Here is a 12,417-nt window from a genome sequence, read left to right on the forward strand (position 1 = left end):
AGTATTTTTATTATTTCAATTTAGGCAGTAAAAAAATATTATGATTTAAAATTAAATTTAAAAAATGTTGCATAAAAATAAGGAGAGTGAAAGAAAAATTTCTTTTTCTTAAAGTTACGTTGAAAAGAAAATCATTAGGATCAACCCCTTGATGACGAGTTCGAGTAACACATGAGATTGCAGGTTCTGACCAAAGTGTAATTATTGTGTAGAAAAAATTACAACAAAAAAATAAGAAAAACAATATAGATAAGTAACTGCCTCATACTCTGAATTATAACTTAGATTTAATTGTGAAGTTCATAATTTGCCAAACTTGTAACAACATAAAAAGAAAAACAAATTAACAACACATGAACACAACAACAACACGCGCCCGCATAAAAGAACAAATGAACAACATACACACAATGATGAAAATAATATTAACTAACGACAAACACACAAAAGAAAACAACAAATTAACAACATACACAGATAAAGGGAACACATTAATGGATAATATTCACTCTTCTGAGCCTCTGGCTAACATATTAGTGGCCAGTAGTAAAAAATGGATGTGTCCAAAAGAATTTTCTTGTTAGTAAGCAATTTTTAAGGTCCATGAAAATTTATCCTACTTCACCACAGCCATCAGTTAAGGTTCTGGTTACGGCACTAGCATAGCATGTAAAGTAGACACACATCACATACACACTCCACCCACTTGCGGTTACAACCTCCACTCATCACAAACTCTTCCGTGTCCCAGATAACATTTAATGAGAATTTTCTGCAATTAATAATTAATTAATAGTAATAAATAAATACTTATCCTTTGTAGGAGTATACATCCGAATCTATCTTTTATCAATAATTTATGTAATAATAATTAGCAAGACCCTTAATGTAACAGTAGGTGGATTTCTGTTAGAATTGTCCAATAAAGACAAAGTAACCCTTTTATTTCACTGACCCAAATCATCTAATGATTCAATTGCACTGAAAAATAAAAATCCTTGCCTTTCCCAATTAGCATTTTATTCACCTAACCCATTTCCTATTTTATTTCCCCACTTAAAATGATATTTTTTTCTTCTTCCACTAACCTGTTGAACTGAAGCAAGCCACGCAGGGTTTACCTGGCGTGGGTTGGATTGAAAGTTGAAACATATCCTACTTGAGATAGTTTGTGGAATTTAATATTTTGAGGTAAACCCCATCACTTTGCGGCTATTTGGGGGCTTGTTTCTCTGGAGAGTGAGGTCATCCATCTCATAGGTGACACCCCAAGTTTCCATTTATTTTAAATTGATTATTTGTGAGAATATCTGCTCAAATCAGGAAGTGGGTCGTTGCAAGATATGTATTTTCCACCTTTCATTTGATCACATTGTTCATCCTCTCTATTTTTTTTTAAAGGAGCGTTTTAGGTGGGGTTTGTACTGTGGCATTGTTTGAAGTATCTTTTTAGGTTTTTGGTTGAACGAATTGTTAATGGATCAAAACACAAGCGAGGGAAGAGGTGAGGTATTGGGTCCGGTTTATGAAGGGGAAGATGGAAATTTGAGTAATTTGGTTGAAGGGGTTGTAGTTGTAATTGATGCTGTAGATGGGAACAGCTTGGGTGGAAGAGTTAGTATAAGTGAAGAAGCTGGAACTTCAGGAGAGGTTGGCAAGGATTTCGGATCTGATATGGAGCTAGAGGAGGGGATTGAGGAAGTTAAGGATCAGGACAATCATGATCAAGAAAATATCAGTGATGATAAATTGCTCGAGGTTGATCAGGGAACTAGTTATAATTCAAACCATTTGGTTAATCAAGTAGTGATTGAAACTGTGGTTGCAATTGAGTCTGTTCAGACTAAGTATGTCACTGAAGATAATAGGAAATTGGAAACAAAAGTTGATGAATCGGGGTTGAGCATGGTATCCATGAAAGCACCAGAAGGGGTGTCTGAAACTGATAAAGATTCACGTGTGATTGATATAAAGTGCAGCAGCTGCAAAAAGGTTTATGAGGATTCTGAAGGTGAAAGGGTTTGTAGGATTTGCCATCTGACTTCTGTGCAATCATCGGATGAAACAACTGTTGGCACCGCTAGTAGTGCTACAAGTGCAGACTTGATTCAGCTTGGTTGTGCTTGTAAAGATGAGCTAGGCATTGCACATGTTCATTGTGCTGAGGCGTGGTTCAAGCTTAAGGGGAACAGGTATATTGTCTTGCCTAATATCAGTTTAATTGTAGTTTGTAGATAAACAATAACATTTGTGTGTTTTTGAGGTTTTGTGTTGAAGCTTTCAACATTGATCACGTTCCTGATGTTGTCTACTTATTTTGAATTCCTAAATATGTTGGAATTTTTAAGTTCTTTTTACTGAATTATCCAGTTTGGCACAATTTCTGGAAGCAAATATTTCTCTTGCCCTATTTGTTGCTCTGTGTTTGTGGGTGCTGCAGTTACCTTGATCATATGGAACATTTTATCATTTCAACAATAATATTGGATGGGTTTTATCATTTTGCCTTTCCATGACTTGTCTTTTAAAATCTTTTGAGGTCAGTGGCATCCTTATAAATGTGTTGATTGTGCTCTTAGACCAGAACAGAATTTTCCAATATCATTTTTAGCTTTTAAAATCCTTTTTAGATTCATGCCTGGGCTTATGCTTGATTTTTCCTTGATAATTAATTTGAGGTCAAGCTCGTTGCATTGACTTTGCTTGTCATTGCCATTAGGGAACTAGTTAGTGTAGCACACTGCTATTTGCCTTGGATCGGTACATCTCTAGTTGGAGAACAGCTAGCATCATTACTGCACTCAGACATAGCTGTACAGTGCATATCAGTAGCCATCAGCCTATTTGGAATTCCTATAGTTAAGGAGTGAGTTGGACAAATGCGTCCGACTGCCAGTGGATTTTCCTCGTTTAGGATGTAAGATTATGGGTTAGACATAAACATGATTAGCAATTTGCTCCTAGTGTTTGTGAGTTGAGCTTAATTGACATCCATATGATTCTGTCAAGTCCTAGTTTGTAAACTAGCAAATTATTGCATTTGATTGTGATATTGGTGTCGGTTATCCTTGATATTTGAGAAAGTGCTCTTGTAACTGTCTTGGTGAAGATTCTTTTGGATCTGATTTTTCTCTGTTCAGATGACATATGGGGCATGGACTAGGAAAATGAAGTTTATACTTTTATCACCACAAAATGAATTTTACATATGGCAAAATTTATCATTTTTATTAGATATCTTGGGGACACATTCATCAATCCCTTTTTCCCAGAACGAAATGTGAACTAAATTTTCATTGAATAAAGGAGTCCCATGTCATTGTCAAGTGAGAACCATTGTATTATAATCTAGTATAACTGGTCCTTGTCAATCATAATTCTTGTACCTTATATAGAGGGCTACTCTGGATCTTCAGCAATCGAGCACTTATTCAATAAGAGCTTATCACGTGAAAGCTCATTCTTGAGTTTGGAAAGATATTATTTTGATAACTTTCTCCGTAAAACTTAATGTTATAGTTCTATTTTTTAGTGCCAAATTTGAAAAATGGTTCCTTCTCAATGTCAAGTGATGCCTAGTCTAAATTACACAAACCTCCCATTTTATTTTTTTACATTTACACTAACCTCCCTTTAGGGGAGCCCAATGTAGTGTTTTTCAAATAATTAGAGGGGTGTCAATGTATATTCTTAAAAAGCTAAGGGGGGTAAATGTAATGTATAAGGAGGTGTTTGTGTATATTTTTAAATAACTAAGGGGAGGTTAGTGTAGGAATAAATAAAGGTAGGAGACGGTTGTGTAATTTCATGAAACTTTAGGAGATGTTAGTCTAATTTACTCTATTATCTATTATCAAATAAATTATTGATATTAGCTACTTTATTAACCACAGGTTATGTGAAATATGTGGTGAGACTGCAGAAAATGTTTCGGGTGTTACTAATTATGGATTTATGGAAAAGTGGAATGAAAGAAGATTCATGGACGACGATGGCAACTCATCCCACAGGTTTGGTGGATGCTGGCGAGGACAGCCATTTTGTAACTTCTTGATGGCATGCCTGGTAATAGCATTTGTTCTGCCATGGTTTTTCCGTGTAAATATGTTCTAGCTGGTGAATCAAGCTCTATTATTCTTGCCTTCAATTCTTCATACTCGCTGAGTATAGTGAGTGGCTGATTGGTTTCTGCTATACATGCTATGATGCATCACCGGCCACCACATTTTAGTGGGATGTTAATGCTTAACCACCTGTCCAAGTTGACATTCTGAGGGTGTGTGCCATGAAGATGTGAAGCTTACATGTAAAGAAATTACCAGCTCTGGTTGCATTCTTTGGAGAGTGTGTTGTTCTGAGGTATATACATGCACAGAGAGTATTTTACATTTGGTGGCAATAGATCTTATTTGTAAGAGTTAAGTTAGGAGTTTGCTGCAAAACAAACACAAAGTAAAGGTTCCTTACTCATTTTCACTTATTTTACTTGTTTTTAGACAATATTTTGGTTTTATTTGGCTCCATGTCATCTTAATATAGTTTCAAGTATAATCGAGTTTATCAAACGTTGGTTAGCTATATTTGGAACGTCGAATTTACACAAATTGCTAAAGCCTACGTATTCCTTTATGAAGTTGTTAAAACAAAATTTAATTTAGATGTATTGATAGTGCAAAGTTTTTTTTTTTTTTATTATTTTCTAATCACATGTCACTGTATATAATAAGTTTTTTTTATATAATAATTATCTTAAAAATCATCTCAATAATTATTTTTGATTGATTTAGGATGTAAAATATTTGTACGGTTGATGCAAATTAAGAATAAAACTAAAAAAAATCAAGAATACCAAATTGATGATAATCAAAATAGATATTTATATCTTAAGGAATTGATTCTAAGTTAATCTTTGCTAAAAAAAATCCATTTTTAATATCTTAAATATATATTGGTTTAGAATTATTAAAAAGTTGGATTTGACTCCGAACGCACAAGAATAAAGTACAATAATAATCATTAATTCAAAAAATTAATGATGATTAGTTATAACAATCAGTTCCTCGATATTGCTTTGATAACTAAAATAAGCTATTTGATTACTTCCCTTATCAATTAGCGAACCTAATTAAGCTTTTCAATCCTAACATTTAGAGAGGATACGATAATTTAAAATAGTAATTATTTGCAGTAAAAAATAGTAATTATTTAAATAATATTTTTATTTTTATTTAATTATGAACAATATCGGTAATGAACTAATTTTCTTATGATTTACTGAAAATTATCTTTTAATTACTGTTTTTATTACAAATTTAGTAAAAATAATGATTAAAACATAACAAATGATAAAGAAGTTAAAATCATAACTGCTTATATTAAATTAAATTAATTTTTATATTTTTTGGTATTAAAAATATGTTTTATTGACTTTTTTTTATTAATCTTTCGTCAACATAATTAGTCACAGTCAACTGTTTTTTTATATATATATAAACCTACCATGTTTAATATTAAAGAATTTAATTTAATTGATTGAACGAAATGTATGAATTATCGTAAATTTAATATAGTTTTTGATTCCCATAAATAAATAAATATAGACCTACAATTTCAATATCTAGGAGAAAAAACGATATTTAGGTGGATCACTTTTATAAATGATCCATCATGCACCAAATTTATAACGGTTAGATTTTGCTAAGGTCCAAAGTCTTATCACAGAATGTTCCTGCCAAATTATCTCCTTTCCTTCACGTCTGCCGTTGCGCTCCAGCTATCTTGGAACCAATCGGACATCACAATCAAAATATTGCAAACATTCCATTTTAATTTCATTGGACCAATTATGGCTACCAACCAAAAACGTTACAGCTTACATACTCAAAATAAAAATCGAAGAATCCTTTGGTGATTTAAGAAACAATAGCATGAAACCAGTGGGTTCCTCTATCTGGCTATCACAAAAAATAAAGATTTTTGTACTTCTAAAAAACTTAAGGTTGAGATCGAAGATTGTAACCTAACCCAAAGCCACGAGGACTGGCCATGGTGGCGTGTAGGACAATGTCACCGACGCCGCGTGGGGGCGAGGTTCAAGTCGAGCAGCCACGTGGCGGTTGCGACTAGAGGACCCGACGGTGTTGCTTTGGCTAGAACTTGCGTTCTTAACATTATCGAAAGGAAGAGCGAAATTAGTCTTCGCCTTGTGGCCGCAAAACTCCCGTGTGAAGGAAATTAACACAAGAAGACATAGGTCGGATAAAATCTTCGAAGGAAGCTGTTGACCGATGATGTAAGGGGGTTCGGCGATGACGGAGCGTGGCGGCAACAGCAACCATGAAGGAAGGGAAGGAGGAGATGATTTGGTAGAGAGAGTCCATGGTAACACTTTGCTCCGTAGCTAAATCTAATTATTGTAAATTGTCCTAGGCACAGTAAAAAAAACGCTAAAGATACAAATATGCATAATGCAATAACTTAAAACATATTTAAATCTTCAAACTATTATAAAAACTAAATTGCGGATAGCACTCGCTGGAGAACAGAGACAGGACAATGTTGTTGACAATGGCGAAAAGCATAACGAACTTCGGCACCTACTCGACTTGTAACTGTCATACAAGTGAAGCCAACTATGCCAAACCTCGTAATTGTTTCATCTTCTTCCAACAACCTTCAAGAAAATACTTTTTATCTTCATACTTGGATGTTCCTCGTAGTAGCACTAGGGTCGGTGCCTTTGCCAAGTTGGACGAAAACACCAAAATTTGCAAATTCTGCGAGGTGGGTGATCTCAGAAATGCCGTGGAATTGCTCAGAATGTCCCAAAAATCGGAGCTTGACTTGAACGCTTACTCTTCTATCTTGCAGCTCTGTGCTGAGCACAAGTGTTTGCAAGAGGGTAAGATGGTTCATTCAGTTATCTCCTCCAATGGCATACCAATTGAAGGGGTTTTGGGTGCAAAACTAGTATTCATGTATGTGAGTTGTGGAGCTTTAAGAGAAGGGAGACGGATATTTGATCATATTCTCAGTGATAATAAGGTTTTTCTGTGGAATCTTATGATGTCTGAATACGCAAAGATTGGCGATTATCGTGAAAGTATATATCTTTTTAAGAAAATGCAGAAACTGGGAATTACAGGGAATTCTTATACGTTTTCATGTATCTTGAAGTGTTTTGCTACTTTGGGAAGGGTAGGCGAGTGTAAAAGAATCCATGGGTGTGTTTATAAACTGGGCTTTGGTTCTTATAATACTGTTGTTAACTCTCTAATTGCGACTTACTTCAAAAGTGGAGAAGTTGACAGTGCACACAAGTTGTTCGATGAATTGGGTGACCGAGATGTTGTGTCCTGGAATTCTATGATAAGTGGGTGTGTGATGAATGGTTTTTCCCACTCTGCACTTGAGTTTTTCGTTCAGATGCTCATTTTGAGGGTTGGTGTGGATTTGGCTACCTTGGTTAATTCTGTTGCGGCTTGTGCAAATGTTGGTAGTCTTTCATTGGGGAGAGCACTTCATGGACAAGGAGTGAAAGCTTGTTTTAGTAGGGAAGTTATGTTTAACAATACCTTACTAGACATGTATTCAAAATGTGGTAATTTAAATGACGCAATTCAAGCTTTTGAGAAGATGGGTCAAAAGACTGTTGTCTCTTGGACTTCATTAATTGCTGCTTATGTAAGAGAAGGTCTATATGATGATGCAATAAGGTTATTCTATGAAATGGAAAGCAAAGGGGTTAGTCCAGATGTTTATTCCATGACTAGTGTCCTTCATGCTTGCGCTTGTGGCAATTCATTGGATAAAGGAAGAGATGTACACAATTACATTAGAAAGAACAACATGGCCTTGTGCTTGCCTGTGTCTAATGCTCTCATGGATATGTATGCAAAATGTGGAAGCATGGAAGAAGCTTATTTAGTCTTCTCTCAAATTCCAGTTAAGGACATTGTCTCGTGGAATACCATGATTGGAGGTTATTCAAAAAACTCTCTTCCTAATGAAGCTCTTAAACTTTTTGCTGAGATGCAAAAAGAATCAAGACCTGATGGTATTACAATGGCTTGCTTACTTCCAGCTTGTGGAAGCCTAGCTGCTCTAGAGATAGGCAGAGGGATACATGGATGCATACTGAGAAATGGTTACTCATCAGAGTTGCATGTAGCTAATGCACTTATCGATATGTATGTAAAGTGTGGGTCACTAGTTCATGCACGATTGCTCTTTGATATGATTCCTGAGAAGGATTTGATCACTTGGACTGTTATGATTTCCGGGTGTGGCATGCATGGGCTTGGAAATGAAGCAATCGCCACTTTCCAAAAGATGAGGATTGCAGGTATTAAGCCTGATGAGATTACCTTCACTTCTATACTTTATGCTTGCAGTCATTCTGGATTACTGAATGAGGGGTGGGGATTTTTTAATTCTATGATAAGTGAATGCAACATGGAGCCCAAGTTAGAGCACTATGCTTGCATGGTAGATCTCCTGGCCCGCACTGGAAATCTTTCGAAGGCCTACAACTTAATCGAGACAATGCCAATTAAACCAGATGCTACAATTTGGGGTGCCTTGCTTTGTGGGTGCAGGATCCATCATGATGTGGAGCTAGCAGAAAAAGTGGCAGAGCATGTTTTTGAGCTAGAGCCAGACAACGCAGGATATTATGTACTTCTGGCCAACATCTATGCAGAGGCAGAAAAGTGGGAAGAAGTAAAGAAGTTACGCGAGAGGATTGGTAAGCGGGGACTAAAAAAGAGTCCAGGCTGTAGTTGGATAGAGGTCCAAGGAAAATTTACTACCTTTGTTTCTGCAGATACTGCACACCCTCAAGCCAAAAGTATATTCTCATTACTGAATAATTTGAGAATAAAAATGAAGAATGAAGGTCATTCTCCTAAGATGAGGTATGCCTTGATTAATGCAGGTGACATGGAGAAGGAAGTAGCTTTGTGTGGGCACAGTGAGAAGTTAGCTATGGCTTTTGGTATATTAAATTTGCCGTCTGGGAGGACTATTAGGGTTGCCAAGAATCTACGAGTATGTGATGATTGTCACGAGATGGCAAAGTTCATGTCCAAGACAACCAGAAGGGAAATTATCTTGAGAGATTCAAATCGGTTTCACCATTTCAAGGATGGTTTCTGTTCTTGCAGAGATTTCTGGTAAATAAATTGTTGGAGAAATTCAATTGAGGGGAAGTCATAGTGATATCATATCAATTTACCCCTTTCATGAATAAATCTTATGTCAATCAGTGTTGTACAATGCATTTATTAATAAGGATAGGGAGTCAATGCCAAGCATAAGATGGATCAAGGAGAGTCATACTTGTGCTGTATCAGAGGTATAGACTCTTGGTTTAACAGTCGCGTCAGAGGCAATTTACATGTTAGACTCCTGTATGACATTACCAGATTTTGTCAAACACAGATAACCCATCGACATTTGTTTATGTGGATTTGATTTTAGAAAGAAAAAAATTACTGAGGGGATCTCTGATTGGAGTTGAGAAGCAGTATGTTTTCATGGAAAATAGATTATCGGAATATTGCAATTTGGGGGAGACACAGGGGAAGGTCTCAGTTTGCCTGGAGAATCCAATCGTCATTTGTGATTTCTGCCAATGTTAATCCTTCTTATCTCTTGAGAAGGGAATCAAACAGAGACTGGCCATTGAAATGCTATTGTAATGCTGAGGAGTTTCTCTGTAGTTAAATGCTATTTCGATGCAAAATCTTCTCCCTTGCAATCTGATGCAATTGCAAAATTTATGGATTCATATTAGGTGCCTAAAGGATAAGATGTTTAGCTTTTTTAAGTCATTTATGCATTATCAAGTGAAATCATGAATATTGCTAGAATGCTAGTGCATTGTTAAATTTCTTTAACTTTTGATTTACTGATTTTGGTTGACTATGTTCTAGATATACTAACATATTCATTCACATGGTAACTTAAGCATTGCCTTTTTGAACATGGCATGTTCTATCTTCTTCCTTTCCCTCCAAAGTTCTTGGACTACACATATATTTCCCATTGAGGCTTTGCTGCAATGATTAATTGTCATCAGGCATCCATGATAAACTAATACCAATGACTAAGGTTGTATAAACTAAAAATACACCCATGAAACTGAGATCTAAAAACATCTAACAATACAACCTAAGGTGGGGAAGTCCTGTCCTCAAGTGGGGACTTGTTTATAATGATTAGAAAAGTTAGGAAAGAGTTGCTAATGCTGATGGATATTGACAACCACGTCCATCACACATGTAACGATTTGTTTTTAAGGGGAAAAAATATAATAAATAATGGAACTACTTGAGTGCTGCCAAAAAATTAAATGAAACAATTATATTTTCAAAGCTAGCTAGCAGCACTAAGTAATTGTATTCACAACAAAGTCCAGATGATCAGAGAAACAAGTTTCTCACCTTACTTTTAAACTGGTTGAGGCGTGGATATGCTTATATAATTACCCAATTCTGTTGAAGATTACAATTCTAAAAACAATATGAAATTGTGAACTAATAATCGGCTCTCACGGACACAAACAAAGGCATTGTAAGATGGGCATGTGGTGAAACAAAATACTAATCTGACATATGATGAATAATGGATTTAACAGTCCATTTTAGTATTTAGTATCTAATGTAACGTGGAAAATGAATCTGTGTGGAAATTTATTTATTTACTTAAATCATGGTAGCTCGACAACTCATAACCAACCACCTAACAGTAGCACAGGCCATAAAACTGAACCAGAGTCAGACATCCACAATTATACATTTATCATTCCCTAGTGCTAGTAGCTTATGAGTTGATATTTCTGTTCCTTTTTTTTTCCATTTAAATGAACAAAGTTTTGATTTGGTTAATAACTCAATGACTTTTTTCATACTAATTAATTTGTGCATCACGTGAATCTGTGCAACAATTCAAGGCCAATCTAAAAATAGATGATATGTGAGCTAATATGTCATCAATATGATCCTCGTGTTGTTTTACCAAATTAGAATCCACAAATTCCATGATTGAATTCGGCATTGAGTTACTAATCCAATTTTTCAAGGTCAATCTACTGCAATGCAAATATATCATCTGTTTAGCTTCTTCCCTTCGAAAAAATTTCGATTAACATAATCCTATATAGTTGTACACATCTCCTTTGGCAATTGGCATAAATGATCCCCTTTGATCAGTACTCGCCCTCTTTTTCTTTTCATGATCACTACTCTGCATGTCAATAAATAAACTCTCTTTGGCAAGCATATCAATACTCTGCAACGAGTTTAAATTCTTTATTAGGAGATATAATAATAAACTCACTTTTATAACTCATACTCTGCATGTCAATACTCACCCTTTTTTTCTTGTAATGCACAGACTCGCCCTCTTTTTCTTGTAATGCACATAAATTATTAAAGTTATAAAAGTGAGTTTATTTTTATAACTCCTAATTAAGAATTTAAACTCGTTGTGATCACTGATCAATAGAAAAGGGATTTTTTCTCAAGATGAATTTTCGCACGATCTTGTTATGTACAAATCTTGTGTTTATCTCTCTGTGATGAATGATTTGTTAAACATCCACCAGGGAAAGATCATGAAAAAAAGGCTTAAAAGTTAAAACATTCTTATTAATATGAAAAACTCAGTTTCTTTTCATTGGATATTATACTAAGTATCGGATCGATATATCAATGTTTTCAACTACTTTATTTGCATTGTAGTTCTAGCAGATTAGGAAGGCCATATACCATATCAAATGGAAGAGTGCCCTGAGAGAGAATTTTGTGCAACATACAGACAGGTATGATAATGTTAAAATGTTTTGAAGGAATGGGCAGTGTATCCAACCTGAAGGGCATATCATTGGGGAGAAAATAAGCAACGTGTTTGAATGAATATGCATAGCAGACATGCAAATTCGATCTTCTACCTTCGCTATTTGTTTCTTACAAGATCCAAAAAAATGCATTTGAAAGCTCATGAGGTCATCTAACTTGTTAAAAAAACGGTTCGAATAACTGTTATATGTCTTGGTTTAAGAAAGAAAGGGAAAATGAAAAAAAAAGAAGATAAAAGCAAGATAATATTTAAAGTGTTTATTAGAAGAGAAAACAAAAGAAAAGAAATATATTTTTATTTTATTTTTTATTCGTAGATATCAAACTTAACTAAAGTATTAGAAATCTTACAATAACTCTCACACACACTGATCGGTCTTTTTTTATTTATTATTTGATTCCATAGAAAGTAAAAAAAATAAAAATATGTATATTAAATAACATAAATATCCTTGACAGAAAAAGAAAAGCATGAAACGATAAAAATAATATGGTCTTTATACATCTAAGGTCATTCCACAACGGTGATTCTCTCTCAGTATTTAAGAAATAGGAG

At 34.8% G+C, this 12,417-nt stretch overlaps 2 protein-coding genes across 2 annotated transcripts; both read left to right on the forward strand.

Moving 5' to 3' along the window:
- The first annotated feature begins 879 nt into the window (after positions 1-879).
- On the forward strand, positions 880-4,560 carry LOC114388665. The gene is made up of 2 exons (XM_028349275.1): positions 880-2,192; positions 3,894-4,560. The coding sequence occupies exons 1-2, from the start codon at positions 1,477-1,479 to the stop codon at positions 4,111-4,113; spliced, it is 936 nt and encodes a 311-aa protein (XP_028205076.1). The 5' UTR covers positions 880-1,476; the 3' UTR covers positions 4,114-4,560.
- A 1,375-nt stretch (positions 4,561-5,935) lies between these two features.
- On the forward strand, positions 5,936-9,964 carry LOC114387360 (pentatricopeptide repeat-containing protein DOT4, chloroplastic-like). The gene has a single exon (XM_028347534.1). It carries the CDS (start codon positions 6,556-6,558, stop codon positions 9,175-9,177), a length of 2,622 nt encoding a protein of 873 aa, XP_028203335.1. The 5' UTR covers positions 5,936-6,555; the 3' UTR covers positions 9,178-9,964.
- Positions 9,965-12,417: the final 2,453 nt, after the last annotated feature.

Source organism: Glycine soja, chromosome 15 (assembly GCF_004193775.1).
Source record: "Glycine soja cultivar W05 chromosome 15, ASM419377v2, whole genome shotgun sequence".
Lineage (NCBI taxonomy): Eukaryota > Viridiplantae > Streptophyta > Magnoliopsida > Fabales > Fabaceae > Glycine > Glycine soja.